Source organism: Phocoena sinus, chromosome 15 (genome assembly GCF_008692025.1).
Source record: "Phocoena sinus isolate mPhoSin1 chromosome 15, mPhoSin1.pri, whole genome shotgun sequence".
In the NCBI taxonomy this organism is placed as follows: domain Eukaryota; kingdom Metazoa; phylum Chordata; class Mammalia; order Artiodactyla; family Phocoenidae; genus Phocoena; species Phocoena sinus.
In genome coordinates this window covers 62,272,815-62,292,404 of record NC_045777.1, presented here as the reverse complement: position 1 = coordinate 62,292,404, position 19,590 = coordinate 62,272,815, and the positions used below count along the sequence as shown (strand labels likewise).

The 19,590-nt window shown below is 41.7% G+C and overlaps 1 protein-coding gene across 1 annotated transcript; it reads right to left on the bottom strand.

The window, feature by feature from the left end:
* Positions 1-11,044: 11,044 nt before the first annotated feature.
* MPV17L (MPV17 mitochondrial inner membrane protein like) lies at positions 11,045-18,768 on the bottom strand. The gene is made up of 4 exons (XM_032606156.1): positions 18,459-18,768; positions 15,795-15,865; positions 11,308-11,337; positions 11,045-11,224 (listed from the first exon to the last, which is right to left on the bottom strand). The coding sequence occupies exons 1-4, from the start codon at positions 18,766-18,768 to the stop codon at positions 11,045-11,047; spliced, it is 591 nt and encodes a 196-aa protein (XP_032462047.1).
* Positions 18,769-19,590: the final 822 nt, after the last annotated feature.

Here is a 19,590-nt window from a genome sequence, read left to right as displayed (position 1 = left end):
ATTTTTAGCTTTTTAAGGAACCTCCATACTGTTCTCCATACTGGCTGTATCAATTTACATTCCCACCAACAGTGCAAGAGGGTTCCCTTTTCTCCACACCCTCTCCAGCATTTGTTGTTTATAGATTTCCTGATGATGCCCATTCTAACTGGTGTGAGGTGATACCTCATTGTAGTTTTGATTTGCATTTCTCTAATAATTAGTGATGTTGAGCAACTTTTCATGTGCTTCTTGGCCATCTGTATGTCTTCTTTGAAGAAATGTCTGTTTAGCTCTTCTGCCCACTTTTGGATTGGGTTGGGTTTTTTTTTTATCATTAAGCTGCATGAGCTGTTTATATATTTTGGAGATTAATCCTTTGTCCATTGATTCATTTGCAAATATTTTCTCCCTTTCTGAGGGTTGTCTTTTCGTCTTGTTTATGGTTTCCTTTGCTGTGCAAAAGCTTTGAAGTTTCGTTAGGTCCCATTTGTTTGTTTTTGTTTTTATTTCCATTACTTTAGGAGGTGGATCAAACAATATCTTGCTGTGATTTATGTGAAAGAGTGTTCTTCCTATATTTTCCTCTAAGAGTTTTATAATGTCTGGTCTTATATTTAAGTCTTTAATCCATTTTGAGTTTATTTTTGTGTATGGTGTTAGGAAGTGTTCTAATTTCATTCTTTTACATGTAGCTATCCAGTTTTCCCAGCACCACTTATTGAAGAGACTGTTTTTTCCCCATTGTATATCCTTGCCTCCTTTGTCATAGATTAGTTGACCACAGATGCGTGGGTTCATCTCTGGGCTTTCTATCTTGTTCCATTGATCTATGTTTCTGTTTTTGTGTCAGTACCATATTGTCTTGATTACTGTAGCTTTGTAGTATAGTCTGAAGTCAGGGAGTCTGATTCCTCCAGCTCTGCTTTTTTCCCTCAAGACTGCTTTGGCTATTTGGGATCTTTTGTGTCTCCATACAAATTTTAAGATTTTTTGTTCTAGTTCTGTAAAAAATGCCATTAGTAGTTTGATAGGGATTGCATTGAATCTGTAGATTGCTTTGGGTAGTATAGTCATTTTCACAATATTGATTCTTCCAATCCAAGAACGTGGTATATCTCTCCATCTATTTGTATCTTCTTTAATTTCTTTCATCAGTGTCTTATACTTTTCTGCATACAGGTCTTTTGTCTCCCTAAGGAGGTTTATTCCTAGGTATTTTATTATTTTTGATGCAATGGTAAATAGGTTTCCTTAATTTCTCTTTCAGATTTTTCATCATTAGTATATAGGAATGCAAGAGATTTCTGTGCATTAATTTTGTATCCTGCAGCTTTACCAAATTCATTGATTAGCTCTAGTAGTTTTCTGGTGGCATCTTTAGGATTCTCTATATATAGTATCATGTCATCTGCAAACTTCTTTTCCAATTTGTATTCCTTTTATTTGTTTTTCTTTTCTGATTGCCATGTCTAGGACTTCCAAAACTATGGTGAATAACAGTGGTGACAGTGGACATCCTTGTCTTGTTCCTGATCTTAGAGGAAATGCTTTCAGTTTTTCACCATTGAGAATGATGTTTGCTGTGGGTTTGTCGTATATGGCCTTTATTATGTTGAGGTAGGTTCCCTCTATGCCTACTTTCTGGAGAGTTTTTATCATAAATCGGTGTTGAATTTTGTCAAAAGCTTTCTCTGCATCTATTGAGATGATCATATGGCTTTTCTCCTTCAATTTGTTAATATGTTGTACCACACTGATTGATTTGCATATATTGAAGAATCCTTGCATCCCTGGGATAAATCCTACTTGATCATGGTGTATGATCCTTTTAATGTGCTGTTGGATTCTGTTTGCTAGTATTTTGTTGAGGATTTTTGCATCTATATTCATGAGTGATATTGGTAATTTTCTTTCTTTGTGACATCTTTGTCTGGTTTTGGTATCAGGATGATGGTGGCCTCATAGAATGACTTTGGGACTGTTCCTTCCTCTGCAATTTTTTGGAAGACTTTGAGAAGGATAGGTGTTAGCTCTCCTCTAAATGTTTGATAGAATTCGGCTGTGAAGCCATCTGGTCCTGGACTTTTGTTTGTTGGAAGATTTTTTTTTTTTTTTTTTTTTTTTTCAGTATGCGGGCCTCTCACTGCTGTGGCCTTTTCCATTGCGGCGCACAGGCTCCGGATGCGCAGGCTCAGCGGCCATGGCTCACGGGCCCAGCCGCTCCGCGGCATGTGGGATCTTCCCGGACCGGGGCACGAACCCGTGTCCCCTGCATCAGCAGGCGGACTCCCAACCACTGTGCCACCAGGGAAGCCCTGTTGGAAGATTTTTAATCACAGTTTCAATTTCATTACTTGTGATTGGTCTGTTCATATTTTCTATTTCTTCCTGGTTCAGTCTTGGAAGGTTACACCTAAGAATTTGTCAATTTCTTCCAGGTTGTCCATTTTATTGGCATAGAGTTGCTTGCAGCACTCTCTCAGGATGCTTTCTATTTCTGCAGTGTCAGTTGTAACTTCTCCTTTTTCATTTCTAATTTTATTGATTTGAGTCCTCTCCCTCTTTTTCTTGATGAGTCTGGCTAATGGTTTATCAATTTTATCTTCTCAAAGAACCAGCTTTTAGTTTTATTGATCTTTGCTACCGTTTTCTTCATTTCTTTTTCATTTATTTCTGATCTGATCTTTATGATTTCTTTCCTTCTGCTAACTTTGGGGGTTTTTTGTTCTTTCTCTAATTGCTTTAGGTGTAAGGTTAGGTTGTTTATTTGAGATATTTCTTGTTTCTTAAGGTAGGATTGTATTGCTATAAATTTCCCTCTTAGAACTGCTTTTGTTGCATCCCATAGGTTTTGGGTCATCGAGTTTTCACTGTCATTTGTTTCTAGGTCTTTTTTTTATTTCCTCTTTGATTTCTTCAGCGATCTCTTGGTTAATAAGTAGTGCATTGTTTAGCCTCCATGTGTTTGTATTTCTTATAGATTTTTCCTGTACCTGATTTCTAGTCTCATAGCGTTGTGGTCGGAAAAGATACTTGATACAATTTCAATTTTCTTAAATTTACCAAGCCTTGATTTGTGACCCAAGATATGATCTATCCTGGAGAACGTTCCATGAGCACTTGAGAAGAAAGTGTATTCTGTTGTGTTTGGATGGAATGTCCTATAAATATAAATTAAGTCCATCTAGTGTAATGTATCATTTAAAGCTTGTGTTTCCTTATTTATTTTCATTTTGGATGATCTGTCCATTGGTGACAGTGGGGTGTTAAAGTCCCCTACTATGATTGTGTTACTGTCGATTTCCCCTTTTATGGCTGTTAGTATTTGCCTTATGTATTGAGGTCCTCCTATGTTGGGTGCATAAATATTTACAATTGTTATATCTTGGATTGATCCCTTGATCATTATGTAGTGTCCTTCTTTGTCTCTTCTAATAGTTTTTATTTTAAAGTGTATTTTGTCTGATATGAGAATTGCTACTCCAGCTTTCTTTCAGTTTCCATTTGCATGAAATATCTTTTTCCATCCCCTCACTTTCAGTCTGTATGTGTCCCTAGGTCTGAAGTGGGTCTCTTGTAGACAGCATATATATGGGTCTTGTTTCCACAACAAGAGAAGCCACTGCAATGAGAAGCCCGCGCACCGCAACAAAGAGTAGCCCCTGCTCGCCACAACTAGAGACCCGGGCGCAGCAACAAAAACCCAACGCAGCCATAAATAAATAAAGAGGTAAATAAATAACATATTACAAGCAACTTACCTATCACCCTTAAAAAAAAAATTCACACATCACCTGCAGAAGATTCTCTAATACTGTTCTCACAAATTCATTATTGGCCAAAAGCCTGGAAATTGTGGTTCACTTTAGTAATACTTATCATTATGGAGCAAAAACAGACTGCAAAAACTTGGCAAATTATAATTTTTGTGTGGTGGGTCTGTATCTTACTGTTCAGTATATTAATTTAATACTTCATGTCCCTTTATTAAGTCCTCTAAATATTATTGTTTTCTCTGGCATTCAACCCATGCATAAACTGACTTTTTCCCATTTTCCTTTCATAGCAAAAAGTTATACTGGCCAAATGTACAACAACTTTACTGACATACTTTTTTCCCCCCCTAAAAACATTCTCTTAATCTTCAATTTAGAGGCCTGCTATTGAAGAAATCAAGTGGACAGGGAATATTTTCACTTTGGTTTAGCAGTTTCTGTTTCAACTTTCCAATGTACAACCCTTATGCAGAAGACATTCAGAAAGAATGACCCATGAAAAGTTAACAAACCTGAACTCTACATGTTACTTTCATTTGTTCTATCCCCCTTCAAATTCTAGAACTAAAAGCTAACAGATGGGTACAAGGAAAGGAATTCCATCTCCCACCCTCCAAGTTAACTTCCTGACAGCCACTTACTATTTCCATTATATCCACAACAGTTCAATTATAATATTGAAACAACAGAAAGGGACCTGATGGGAATGTTAAATGAGTGCAGCCACTACGGAGAATAGTATGGAGGTTCCTTAAAAAACTAAAAATAGAGCTACCATATGATCCTACAATCCCACTCATGGACATATATCTGGAGAAAACTCTAATTCGAAAAGATACATGCACTCCAATGTTCATAGCAGCACTATTTACAATAGCCAAGACATGGAAGCAACCTAAATGTCCGTCAATAGATGAATGGATAAAGAAGATGTGGTATATATATATACAATGGTTCGAGTCCAACAGTAGAAGAAAAGCCAATGTCCCAGTTTGAAGGCAGTCAGGCAGTAAGAATTCTATTACTTGGGATGAGGCCAGCCTTTTTGTTCTATTCAGGCCTTCAGCTGATTGGACAAGGCCCACCCACATTAGGGAAGGCAATCTGCTTGACTTAGTCTACCAATATAAATGTTACTCTCATCCAAAAACACCTTCAGAGAAACACCCAGAATAATGATTGACCAAATATCTGGGCACTCCGTGGCCCAGTCAAGTGGACACATAAAACTAACCATCACAAAGGGTAATTTAGTGGTTTGGAGAAGGCCCAGCTATCAAGATTCCACCCAATTCCCCCTTTTTTGTTTTGGCCATGCCACATGGCTTGCAGGATCTTAGTTCCCTGACCAGGGATCAAACCCAGGGCCCCTGCAGTGGAAGCATGGAGTTCTAACCACTGGACTGCAGGGAATTCCCTCCACCCTTTTTTAATTTTTTTTATTTTTGGCTGTGTTGGGTCTTGGTGGCTGCGCGTAGGCTTTCTCTAGTCGCGGCGAGCGGGGGCTACTCTTCATTGCGGTGCATGGGCTTCTCATTGAGGTGACTTCCCTTGTTGTGGAGCACAGGCTCTAGGCGCACGGGCTTCAGTAGTTGTGGCGCGTGGGCTCAGTAGTTGTGGCTCGCAGGCTCTAGAGCGTAGGCTCAGTAGTTGTGGCGCATGGGCTTAGTTGCTCCGCGACATGTGGTATCTTCCTGGACCAGGGCTCAAACACATGTCCCCTGCATTAGCAGGCAGATTCTTAACCACTGTGCCACCAGGGAAGCCCCCTCCACCCAATTATTAAAGACAAACAATCCAGTCTTTGTAGAGCTGGGGAGAGGTGTGACGAGATGGTTTTCAGAGGGTATGTGCAAGTTGGGCCAGGGGCATCAAAGCCTGCAAGTCATAACCATCTCCAAGAAAAGACAATTTTATGGGCCTGAGGCCAAAGTAGGTGAAGGTCTGGACTGTGCCCAGCTTAAGACAGAAACAGCTGCCTGCACATGGGGATGAAAATGAAAGGGCCATCAGTCCAGACTGCTCAGCAGCAGTCCAGAGGCAAAAAACAAAGATGAGAAATCCAAATTACATTCATTCATTCAGCAGTATTACAGGGCCTCTGCTACATGCCCAACACTGTGCTAGACATTTCAGATACAAGTATGCATAAGAAATATATTCTTCCCTCCAGAAGCTCAGTCTAGAAAGGAATACAAATATGCAAACAGATAATGATTATCTATTGTGGAAGGTTCACAATACATTGCAATGATAGACAGCATAATGTAAAGTGTCTCAGAGGTCTTCTTGCCACAAAATACCCTCTTATCTCCACCCCCTCCCACCACAGCAATAGGTACTAAAATTCCATCCAGAGATTCATTTGTGTTAGCAATTAAAACAAAACAAAACAAAACTCAACTAGAAAGGCTGTCATCCACATCTCAGTAAATTAGCTTAATAAACCTACTTTTCTAAATGTAGCTGAAATCAGTCAGATAGAGAGAATGGGAGTTTTGAGAGGTGAGGAAAAGACATGAGAACTGATTTGGAAGATATCGCACTAAGTCAGAGAGAATGCAGGGAACGGGCATCCAGAGGAAGGAGAGCATCTCTGAAAAGAAAGGGGACACTTCAAGGTCAAAATCTTCAAGTACAAGGACCCATTAACTTTCTAATACTTTCAGAAAATGAACCTAATTTCTAATGGAAGCTGCCTCCAGAATGTTCACTCACTTCAAAATTCTCCCTAGGGCTGATTGATCCTTCCACATTTTCTTCCCCCAGAGGGAAGAAAAGATCCAAAGAGGAGGCTCTGCTACCATCTCTGTACATCATGGCTGTTATGTCACTTAAGTAGTCTGATCCCTAACTTCATCACAGTTATTCTGTCCCCTTGGATTGTCTTGGGTGGTCAGGGTTAGGGAGGGATGAAGGACAGGAGAAGGGGGCTTGTTATGGCCATTCGACAGAGAAAGAAAGGAAGGTATAGATAAATAAAGATTTAAGGAAAGGAAGACACAAGGGGGAAGAGAACTAAAAAAAGATATGCTTCTAACTGATATATGCCAATAATGTTACTCAGTTACTAACTATTCCATTTTATTCACTTGGTTGGCTACTGCTCACAGTAGCTTGAAATTCCAAGTACATCCTTTATTGTTAATCTCCAGATTTCCCCTTTCACTTATTCCCCATTATTAAAAGAAAAATTTTCAATAGTTGTTTAATTGCATTTTCTGTTCCTTTAGATTCTAAACATTGTGGGTAAAACTAGGTTAAGTGTAGTCAATGCAAGGTCAAGATCTTCAGGCACAAAAAATCCATTAAATTTCTAATTTAATGAACCTAATTTCAAACGAAAGCTGCCTCCAGAATATATGGTTAAGCGTGTTCTGGGTATAATTTGTTTTGGCAAACACTATAGAAATTCACATAAAATTTCACTGAACTAAAAGTAAATTGCCCACCTAGCAAAAGATATTTTTCAATAGCTTCAAATGAATCCTAAAGGATGACAATTCTTGGAGAGAAATAAAGTATGGGTGAGTTAGAAATTGTAATTCTGGGTCATCTACCTCAATTAGAGAGACTATCTATGTTTAATTTGGTTGTGGTTAACACAGTTGATTTGGAGGCCTTATTTAGACACAACCTGAAATACCAAAGTTAAATCTCTATATCTATGTGCTTTACAGTGAAAGAAATGAAACAAAATTTTCTTCAAAGTATTAAAAACCAAAATTGTAATTATTAATGAAGTACTAGAATGTGAAACTGTTTTTCTCTTCGAATTATCTTTTAGTAGCTGTAATTTATCTGATTCATTAAACACTTTTCTTATTCTGGCCCCCCAAAACATCAATACAAATAAGATAAAGTTTTCCTAAAGCACCCTTCATGAACCCCTAAATGCAAAATCTCATGAACCCCTAAATGCAAAATCTCACTGACTGTGTAGTGGGCAGATAATCACTTTGTCTGCTGAATCACCTTACTGACAGATTTTGAGGAAAATATTTTTACATGCCACTCTCAAACTTGTTATCAGAAATTTTTATGCAAAAAAAATTGCAAACTTGTAAACTCTCACGTTGCCTAATTTTTCCTCACCAAACCCACTATGATATAGCTAAAAGGGAATAACTTTCATTAATTTTCCTACAAATGAAAAAGACTGATAGGTTACAAATTATGCATGATTTTTAATTACAAGTAAGCTGGACAGAAACATCTACTTTATTCAAAGTTGAGGAACAGCCAATGGAAATTTCCCTCTAATTTAGAACTTAAATGCCTTTTCTTTTTCTTCTCTCTCTTTCAAGATCTCATCTCATCTGATCCTATCATCACCACTCCAGTTCACAGACCTTCAGTCTTGCGACTTTCCATCCTTCAAGACCCAGCTCAGGCATCTCCTCCATGGAGCCTTCCCAGGTTGCCTCGGGCACCATGATTTCAAAGTACCTACTGCTTATGTCACTAACCTACAGCTGGGAGGCATTACTTGAGTAATATTCAAGCTTTCTATTGACCACTTGTCACAGATGCTGTTCAAGCAATGAATGATGAATCGGATTAGATGTCCTGAGAACCTGATTATCAATTTCTTCACTTATACTCCCAACTAGACCACGGACTTCTTTTAACAGTTATCACCTTGCTGTTTACCCTCTTCACATCCCTACAGTGGCCCTTTAATAACATTTATTATTTACATAAGGGTTATGAAATTTTATCTACTATGGTTATCCTGGTGGACTATAAGGATGGTTGCATCCACTTGTATAGAAGGAAAAGATCTCCCCTGAACTGAGTAATCATTTTTCAGTTATCTGGGTAAAAGGCCTATATCTGAGACTGGAAATGGAAACCACGAGTCCAAAAAGATGGGACTGGGCACTCTTGATTTTACTGGTAGCAGGGCCAAGGAGACAACTCCCCGGTAGTGGTGGCCAATGGCATAACCATACGATGACCATCAGGGCATCAGAAAAGTAGGAAAGCTGGGTAGGTGCCATTAGAGTTACAACGTAAATACCTCAAATGCCAGGACCCAGGATCAAAAAGCAATATTCTGTAAACTTTTTTCAAAAAAATGCTTCAACATCCTCTAAATTTCCCTTTTGTTTTCTACACGTATTAGGTAAAGTTGTTTTGAAAATCCAGTCTACCTCAACTCTGTCAAGGGAAATCAATGAAAGGTTTTGCCTTTGCCTGAGCAACCAGGGGGCCAGAAAAGGGGCCAGGTGGCAACACACAAGAAAGTTAAAGAAACCTTATGAATGGGAAAACCTGGAAGAAGAGTAAGAGCCCCCTGCTCTGTTCTAAACACTGGAAGGTTGAGAGCGTGTTTTACCAAGGACAGCAGCATTTTAAAACAAACACTGCATTATTTCGAATGAGTTCCATTTCTCACACCAAAAAAAAAAAGTAGTCCTGCATAAAAATTAAAAGGGTATTATTTGCAAAAATTCAGAGAATACATGCTACATATTCTCTCTACAGTACAGAGTAACACATTATTGAGTAAAGATTATCATACTTTTATGAATAATAAGCTTTTCCCCCTCGACAGTATAAAAACGGTTCATTTTCTGAAATATTTTCCCAAACACTATTCTTCCACCATAAGTAATATTGAAGCTCATCTAAAAGATTGCCAGGTAGTTCTTTCTGTAGTTACTCTGGATATTCTTTTCAAATGACAAAACGTGTCTTATATGTTGTGAAATAGCTCTTCTGTTGTACGAACTACTTTTAAAACTACTGAAAAAAAATTATTTTAGAACTAAACTATCTAGAAATTTCCTTACTCTTGCCCCAATAATGTAAAATATATTCATATCTGTTAAATTCAAATAAATCCACACTTAAAAGTTATTTACTTATGGCATATAAATTTATATTACAAGTTATATAAATTATTTGCTTAAAATATTTAGGCATACATTCTTAAATTAATCTTAAATATAAAGTCTCAAGATAAATATATTAATATCTCAGTGCTTCACATCTTTAAATCTGTGAAACACTCCATGGGAAGCAACAGAATAGTGATGCAATTCTCAGCTGAAAATTGCTAAAATTTCTTGAAATAGTCAAGTAATTGTTAAACCCACTGGTTTTGAAGTTAGAAAAACTGAGTAAATCTGAAAAACTGGATCAAGTTTCTCATGTACACTTTAAAGATTACCTATAAAGATTTATGTTAAAGCACTAATTTTAAAAAAGATAACATCAGTGTGAATTTGGGGTAACCATTTTCCCTGGAACTTTATGGAATAGAGTTCTCCCTTCCAGAAGAAAACTTATTAATTTTTTTTAGAAACTTCACTCAATATATTTCTTTTAAAAGTGAAATATTTTATATATTTCGTATATCTAGGAAATGGGATATTTAGCCAAGTGACTATGCTGAAAACTAAAAAACATTAACTAAAAAAATAATTAAAAACTATAAAAGTAGAAGACATCAGTAAAATACACTCTATACAGAACACTAATCATACACTGTGCACATTTCTTCGTACATAAAACGTACTTGCAGAACTTTAGTATTAGCATAACAATAAATTATTATACAGCATTTTAGGGGAAACTCTGGTTATTCCATATTCCTGATTGAATTCTGTGTAAACAGAAATTAACTATAAGGACTATTTTTGGTATAAAAGGTAATCTGAGCCAAAAGTGTTTAAGAGATAACCTGAGATTTTAGAAGAGAGATGTGTACAATCAAAATGGAAGCTCCTTAAATCAACTGGCAATAAAATATTGGACCAGAAATAGTAATGATTATAAACTGCCATTCTGCCACTGTTATTGATATTAACCAAAGTATTAGGGAAGAGAAAATACTAGAGAAGTATCAATAATACTTTCGGATTAGAATGAAAAAAAAGGAGATCTGAATAGAATTGAAAGTTATCATTGCTAATTAAAAAACAATTGGGTCGGGCTTCTCTGGTGGCACAATGGTTGAGAGTCCGCCTGCCGATGCAGGGGACACAGGTTCGTGCCCCAGTCCGGGAAGATCCCACATGCCGCAGAGTGGCTGGGCCCATGAGCCATGGCCGTTGAGCCTGCGAGTCCGGAGCCTGTGCTCCGCAACGGGAGAGGCCACAACAGTGAGAGGCCCGTGTACCGCAATAAAAAAACAAAACAAAACAAAACAATCAGGTCTACAGAATAGTAATTCTTCAAAATGCCGCACATAACTGGTAAGCAGGGTACTTCATCTGCAGGCAATCCTCTGCATTTAAGGGAAAAAAATTAGGCAATTTCAGGGAGTTCTTGACTTGTCATTTCTCTGGGGGTCTTTCAACTTCATTTGTTCCCTTTATATAAAGGAAAGTAAAAGCTGACTTCAAGGTACCATCACCACCCTGTTGTGAAAAGCAGAGGAAAGTGGCCCACAGAAAACCACAGAGCCCAGTGAAAGCTGTTCTCCAGTGAACAGGAACGAGGCTGAAGTTGGTCAGCTATAACAGATAGAGAAAGAGTCTTTTAGGGCTCCATATAAACCAGACCCATGAGTTGGCATTCTAAGTAGTTTGAAACTCACCTGTACAAAAGGCCAGTACATCAGACCACTCTGGAATAAAGAAAAACTTTATTAGGATGCTTTTTAATCGCACAAAACGATCACACAGTTCTTTGTATTAAGCATTGAGAAACACCAGGCGGGTGGAATGTGGACGCGGTATTACATTTCAGACTAAGCAGATTAAATTAGACTACTTATGGTCTCTTGAGTGGAAGAGGGTAAGGAGTTGTACAAACAGCCGTTAGGCACAGGAATAAAGATTTTTATTATATTCACAAATTTACAATAAAAAGTCTACCTGAATCAGTACCAATTCTGGAAGACAACTGCTTTCAAAATAACAACACATATTTATTTACTTAAATTTATTTATATTTTACTTTTGGCTGCGTTGGGCCTTCGTTGCTGCGTGCGGGCTTTCTCTAGTTGCGGCGAGGGGGAGCTACTCTTTGTTGTGGTATGTGGGCTTCTCATTGCAGTGGCTTCTCTTGTTGTGGAGCACGGGCTCTAGGCGCGCAGACTTCAGTAGTTGTGGCATGCAGGCTCAGTAGCTGTGGCTCACGGACTCAGTTGCTCCACGGCATGTGGGATCTTCCCGGACTAGGGCTCGAACCCATGTCCCCTGCATTGGCAGGCATGTTCTTAACCACTGAGCCACCAGGGAAGTCCACACCACATATTTATATATTGCAATTTTCCTGTTTGCCCATGCAAATGATGCAAGGGAAATATTGATAACATACAGGATCATCAATCAATTTTTAAAACTCTAACCTGTTCTTTATGGTGATTTGATAATAATATATTCTAACTACTTCATGCTACAGAATAAGTTTCGCTTTTAAGATGTATTTATTTGTGGGAATTCCCTGGTGGTCCAGGGGTGAGGACTCGGGGCTTTCAGTGGTGGGGCCCAGGTGTGATCCCTGGTCAGGGAACTAAGATCCTGCAAGCCGCGTAGTGTGGCCAAAAAAAAAAAAAAGATGGATTTATTTTAACAGGCTTTAACCTGTTCATTCTGACAAAAGAGTCATCATTATGGATTTTTTTTTTAAAGACAGAGATCTTGGTATGTAAATTATATCTTAAAAAAAAAAGCTAGAGGTTTTTAAAATAGTCCTTACAAGTGGTATTACACTAGTAATATAAAGGTGGTATTATTTTTTTTTGTTTTTACTGATTTTTATTTTCTAAAGTTTCTATAATAAACTGTTGCAATAAAAGCTATTTAAAGTTTAAAGTGTATACTCATTTAAGAATTTACTACTTTAGGGGCTTCCCTGGTGATGCAGTGGTTAAGAATCCGCGTGCCAACGCAGGAGACATGGGTTCGAGCCCTGGTCCGGGAAGATCCCACATGCCGTGGAGCAACTAAGCCTGTGCACCACAACTACTGAGCCTGTGCTCTAGAGTTCACGGGCCACAACTACTGAAGCCCATGTGCCTAGAGCCCGCGCTCTGCAACAAGAGAAGCCACCGCAATGAGAAGCCCGCGCACCGCAACGAAGAGTAGCCCCCGCTCTCAGCAACTAGAGAAAACCCGCGTGCAGCAGCGAAGACCCAATACAGCCAAAAATTAAATAAATGAATAAATAAATAAATTTATTTTAAAAAAAAAGAATGTACTACTTTAGGAAAAACCCATCCAAACATGGCTTCACTTCTTATGGCAATTTTTTTTCTTCAGAATGTAGCCTCACTCAGTGTGCAGATCTTGGTCTCCTATGCCATTCCCCACAAAAAGGAAAAAGGACTCCTCAAAGAAATGGTTGATTCCAGGGCCAGAGTAGGGCAGGTACAAGGTACAAGATGAGCCCTAGAACATCTACCTTTATGATATAAAGTAAGGAAGTGGTTTAAAAAAAAAGATGGGGGGACTATCACAAGGAAATAGGAGCCAGCTTGAAGCAACTCTCACTGGCCAAGTCTGGGACATTTGCAAAACAAAAATAATTAAACACAGCAATGAATTATAAACCATCGGAAAAATGGGAATCCCTGAGTCCCTACTGATGACAGAGAAATAAGCAAATAACCGGGAGAGAAAAGTGGGCTCTTGCTTACAGAATGCTGCGTGCTACCCAGTAAATGCGGATGGGTCACCGTAGATGTGTCCTTGCCCATCAACCCTACTTCCAATCCATCATCAAGACCTACCAATTCTATCTCCTAAGTATTTTTGAAATCCTTCCTCTGCCCACTGCTTCATGATTTCTTACATGAACTTGGTCACAGTAACCCTCTAACTGGTCTCCCTTGCCAGTAATCACTTAAGTTCAAGATCCTTGGCATGGCCTTCAACACCTTCCAAGATCCAAAGTCATTTGCAGTTGTTCCTCAATTCATATCTTATATTCTATGAATAGCATCTCTTGTAGTTTCTCCCTTACAGGTACACCACAGTGTTTTATGCATTCCTTCCTCGGCTCCTTCTGCCCCTGGAAAGGCCCCAGGTATCCGCCTAACTCCCCTGAGTTCTTTAAGACTCCGCTCAGGCATAACCTGCCCCCGGAAGCTTTCCTTGAGCCGCACCCTTACATCTCTGTGCTGTGCTAAGTACACGTTTGCATGCTCTGAGCACTGCTCCTGGCATTGAGGTTAATGTTTGTCTATTTACTTGTCTATCTACCCCACGACATTGTAAGTCCCTTAAAGACAGTAGCAATGTGTGTGCATGTATATCTCTCTATATCTATATCTATATCTATATATGTTTTGTGTTATCTTCTGCTAACACCTAGTGCAATACCTAGCAGATAGTTTCTTGTTATGGGAGATCTTCAGGAAAGTCCCCAAATGGTGCTGGGAATCAGACTGCCGGTACCCTCTTTCTTCTCAAGGGCATAGATACAACTGACTCATTTGGAACCACTGTTTTTGTTGTGTTTTGCTTTTTGTTTTTGTTTTTTTTTTTAATATTTATTTATTTATTTATTTGGCCATACCAGGTCTTAGTTGCAGCACCCAGGATCTTCGTTGCCGCGTGCGGGATCTTTAGTTGCGGCATGTGGAATCTCGTTCCCTGACCAGGGATCGAATCTGGGCCCCCTGCATTGGGAGTGAAGAGTCTTAACCGCTAGACCACCAGGGAAATCCCAGAACCACTGTTTTTAAAAAGGTGTGTAAAAGTCGCCATGTTTCTACCCAATGAAGATAGCCTGTATGTCTTCATCAAAGAAAGAGAGTCTGAAACATCTGCAAATCCTTGGTCACAGCCCCTTTCTTTTACAACTCTGCTTGGCTTGCTCTTTGTATAAATGTATAAATGTCAGATGCACCTATCTCCATGAGATCTATAACATCATGGGCAAATTTGTTCCTTTCCCAAAGTAAAGCAGAAGAAAATCATATTTGGTTGTCACCATGGGCCCATAATTTTTGCCTCAAGAGAAGTAACAAGAGTTCTGAATGCTTTTCCCCCCGGAGGGGCTCGGCAGCATGTGGCTTCCACCCTCCCTGTCATCTGCCTTCAACCACCAAGCGGGTGATAATGGTTCTCGTGCTCAGAATAGCTCAACAGAAGATGCTGGGGGTGTGGTGAGGCTGGCGGGATGGCTGGCGGTGGCTTGGCACTGCTTCTGATCAGGAATTAAGTAGATGTGGAGCCCTAGACAAGGCTGTGTATATTCTGGAATCCTGAAAATTCACCTCATTGTCATTAATAATAGAATCAAACATTGTCATTAATAGAATCACACTAGGCCAGAGATGGAAAGCACCCCTGACTCTGCCAGGTCTTGAGGACACTGCTCAATAAATCTTCATTGAATAAGTGAATAGATATTTGTGGGATTGGATCATATATATATTTGTACTAAGCAAACAGGACAAGAGGTGACTTGATTCCAGCCTCAGGATAACCCTGGGAAACATCTTCCTTTTCTGTAAATACCTCTGTGATGTCAAGAAGGTTCCTTTCATAGGGACTCAGCAGAATGCACACTTGGAAACATCAGCTCTAAATGTGAGAATGATTCCATTAAGCCACTCACATTCTACTATTCCTATTTTGCAATAACTTCTTTGGCTCCAAAAAAATCACTGTGATCGCTAACAAGAATAAATATAAGAATGTCAGAAATCGTTGTGAACACTGACTAAAATTCAGAGACACATATAGACACTCTTAAAGCTTCTCATTCAACTATCAAAACAAATTTAAGATCTGTCAAAATATAGTACCCTGTGCTAACCAACTGGAGCCCTAATTTAAGAATTTTTTTTTTTTTTTTTGTGGTACACGGGCCCCTCACTGTTGTGGCCTCTCCCGTTGCGGAGCACAGGCTCCAGATGCGCAGGCTCAGCGGCCATGGCTCATGGGCCCAGCCACTCCGTGGCATGTGGGATCTTCCCAGACCGGGGCACAAACCTGCGTCCCCTGCATCGGCAGGCGGACTCTCAACCACTGCGCCACCAGGGAAACCCAAGAATATTTTTATTTAAATGTATTTAATGTTAAAAAGATACAAAAAGATCCTGGTCGTATTTTCAAAAGTCTGTCTTACCTTATATGTATTCCAGAATTTCGGTCTCAGATCCAAAAATATGTCATCCTTTTCCTGGAGAATACTCATGCCTATTTGAAAAAACACACACCAGAAGAATTTTAAAAGATTTAATACGAAGAATACTGTATAACAGCTCATGTTCAAGTTTTCTATTCCAGTATGCAAGGTAACCACCACCATCACTAACTCAGTATGTTCCGTCTGACCCAACAGTGAAAACAAAAGATAATCTCCATTCTAAAGTTAGGTAAATTTTAAAGTGATGATAAATATGAACTGAGAATAGCAGGGTACCGAGTTATAGCAGAATGATTATTTTTTTAAAAAGCTGTTAGAGAATTCACAAAAACCTCAGTGTTAGCATGGTGGGACTATTGGTGACTTTTCTTCTCTCCCTTCAAAACATGTTGTGAAATGTTTAAAATTTAAAAAATTTAATTTCCTCCTTTTACAAAAAGGCTGCTGGACTCTGGGTATTCTAGCAACTGCAGATTTCCCATCTAAGAGGCTTTCTAAATGGAATTTGAAAGCAGAACACCAGTTCAGACTTCCTAAAAACATCTGGAAAACTTTGACGTTCAACAACCCTGAAAAGGAAGTCAGGGAACAAGGACAAAACCCTCCTATTTTAGGAAAGGTGTGAAAATGACAGTGCTTTAAAAAGTCTCCTCCAACTCTGATTAGGAAGAAGGGGAAATAAAATCTTTTCAGTCAATTGCCGGGGATTCTTAGAACAGGACCGGTAAGAAAACCGAACCCAATATTGGTAATAGTATTCCACTTACCCAGCACTAATTAAGGGCTAAGCACTTGATGTGTTTTCTTTCATCTGACTCTCCTAACCCTCAGCTAAGGATGATGGAGTTGCAGAGGAGGAAAAGAGCTCAGAGAGGTTGATAGTGATCCAAGTCCAACCCAGGTGTGGATTCCGAGCCAGACCTTTCAATCACAACTATTCTACCTCCCAAGGCAGCCCCAACACAAAGGAACATCTGATACAGGCAATTTCCAGGTCTGAAGTGCCTTGAATAAACATCCAACCCACCCCCTTCCCACCATTCCCCCTTCAGTTTAAGCAATGTGGGCAAGAATCGGTTTCAGGGGCCTCAGGCTTGAACCACAGGCCCCAGCAGCCCTGTGACTGCAGCATCTTTCTGGTTTCAGGAACGCTGACATCCCCCCAGGGAGATGAAGACCATAATATGGATTGTGTTGCTTTCGGGTAGGTCGTTTATCCCTTTGAGCCTCAGTTTCCTTGTCTGTAACATGGGAATAACAATACCTGCCTCACTGGGTTGTTTGAGGATTAGATAGGAATCTGACTCCCAAATGCCAGCAGCTCCCAACCCTCCATCCCATCACCAGAGTACAAGGGCACTGCAGTAACAGGCATGAGGAACCTGTTTGCCAATCTGGCCTGGAAGTCACGCGCTGGGATCAGAGACAGATCTTCTGATAAATCAGGCAGCTCCTGGTCTCAGGTCCTCTATCCCCTGACCTCACTGACTCCATGGGCCACGTGGTTGGCACTGCATCAGGCATGTTTCCTGCGGAGTTTGTGAGTGACTCTGGCCCCCAAAATAAGATCCAAGGGGCAGTGTAGGTTCCTTCAAAGTGGTGACTTGACCACTTCAACACAGTTTAGAAGAAAGCACCAACAGCCACTGACAAGACCCCTTGGGGGATCTGTGATCCCCAATGCCAAGGCCAGGCCTAGGACCCTTGAATTTTCTTAGGGGATTGGGTGACCCTCCCCTGCCCACTCCCTTCCAAGCAATAGAAAACGCTATGAAGATGAAGGCCACAGGGCCCTTGACATTGTTTTTAGAATTTAGGGCGCTAAGAAAGGTTCCCAAAGTCAGGCCCTCAGGCTCCAGGGTGGACTTTTTGAGGAGGGGGCTCCCCAGACCCTCACAGGTACAGAGTCCTCTCATGGCAGGGGTCCGAGGTCTCCTGACATTTTCTGTGGGTTTTGATATGGGGATGGGACCCCCTTCAGGGAAATCTTGCTACAAAAGCAGGACTACCGCCCTGAGCACACATTTTGAGGGGAACCAGGCCGCACCTCAGATTCCACCGGCTCTGCCCGCACCATCCTGAATCCCCTCACCTTTTGTTTGTATGTTGAAAAGGAGTATCCCGCCAGTGGAAAGGAGACCCCCGCCCCACAACATGGTCACGGGGCTCACAGCTGACATGGTAGCAAGCTGGGGGTCTCCTCGACGTTCCCGTGGACCTTTATCAGGGGAAAATGGATCCCCAGCCCTGCCTCCCCACTTCCGGCCTACGTACGCCCCAGGCCCCCTGAAACCTCCAGCCCCAGACTACGGGCAACCCAGCGTCCGAACTGCGACCTGGCCCCCTAATTCCTGGCCTCTCCGGCAACCTTCCCTCAATTTCTTTCCCCTCAATCCTGTTAATCCACGGTCCCCAAACTTCTCGACCCTCGCACCTCGACCTCCGGCCCTCATCCAGACCCTCCCAGTCTCCTGAACCCTGGCCCCCACCCCAGGATTCCAGCCCCGGTCCCCGGCCCCCAGAGCCCTAGGCTCCTGCCTGGTCCCAGCCCCTGAAACCCCGACCCCTGCCTCTCGTCCCCCAATTCCGGATCCGCCTCCGTCCCCCAGTTCCGGCCCCCAGGTGCCTGGCAAGGCTACTCACTGAAGTAGAAGGCAGAGAGGTACACCGGCCCGCCGAACGCCTGGTCGCACAGCACCTTGGCCACGACGGCGCGCGGCGCGCGCCCCGGCAGCGCGCGCTCCAGCAGGCGCAGCCACACGTAGTTGAAATTCGCGTGGAAGGCCATGGCCACGGTGGCCACGTGCCGCGTCTGCCGCCAGTCAGCAGGGCCGCCTCGCAGCCGCTGCTGCAGCGCGTCGCCGGCTGAGAAGAGCGCGGCGTATAGCAGCACGTTCATGGGCCAAGGGTAGCGCCGGACGGTGCGCAGGAGCTCCCGCCACCAGCCCGCCATGCCCGTGCCCTGGGCGCCGGCCAGCGACCGCCGCCAGCTCCGGGCCACGCCCACCGCCCCCTGCTCCCTACCCCCTACCCCCCGGCCTCCGCCCTCTGCCCCCAGCCACCGGCGCACCGTCTCCCGCCACCTGCACCTGCCTCCTCTCCACGCTCGAAGGCGATTGGGCGCCCCGCGTACACCCAACTGCACCGACCAATCCCGTGGCCACTGGCGATCCTGGAGGCTGAGCTTTTGAAATACTGCTGGTCCGCATATGCATTAACCCCTTACAAGTCATGTCCAGAACAGGCAAATCCTTACAGACTTAAGGGGATGGGCAATGGGGGGGCATGCGAAGTGACTGCTAACCGGGTGTGGGATTCTTTTTTGGGGTGATGAACTATTGTATAATTAGATAGTGGTAACAGTTGCACGGAAAACCATTAAAGACCCTTTTTTAAAAAAAATTTTATTTATTTATTTATTTTTGGCTGCGTTGGGCCTTCGTTGCTGCGCGCAGGCTTTCTCTAGTTGCGGCGAGCGGGGGCTACTCTTCGTTGTGGTGCGGGGGCTTCTCCTTGCAGTGGCTTCTCTTGTTGGGGAGCACTGGCTCTAGGCGCACGGGCTTCGGTAGTTGTGACACATGGGCTCAGTAGTTGTGGCCCACGGGCTTAGTTGCTCTGCAGACCAGAGCTGGAACCCGTGTCCCCTGCACTGGCAGGCGGATTCTTAACCACTGAGCCAACAGGGAAGTCCCTAATTACACTTTAAAATGGTGAATTGTATGGTATGTGAATTATATCTCAAAACGAACCAAAAAAGGTTAAAAAAGAAGGGAAA

Bases quoted from the DNA above. Each gene is read 5' to 3' on its own strand.
- MPV17L (XM_032606156.1), bottom strand. From the start codon at position 18,768: ATGGCGGGCTGGTGGCGGGAGCTCCTGCGCACCGTCCGGCGCTACCCT. The intron at 15,866-18,458 runs GTGAGTAGCCTT...TTTTTCAAATAG, and splicing joins CCTCTCTGCCTTCTACTTCA to GCATGAGTATTCTCCAGGAA. The intron at 11,225-11,307 runs GTGAGTTTCAAA...TATCTGTTATAG, and splicing joins TGTACTGGCCTTTTGTACAG to CTGACCAACTTCAGCCTCGT.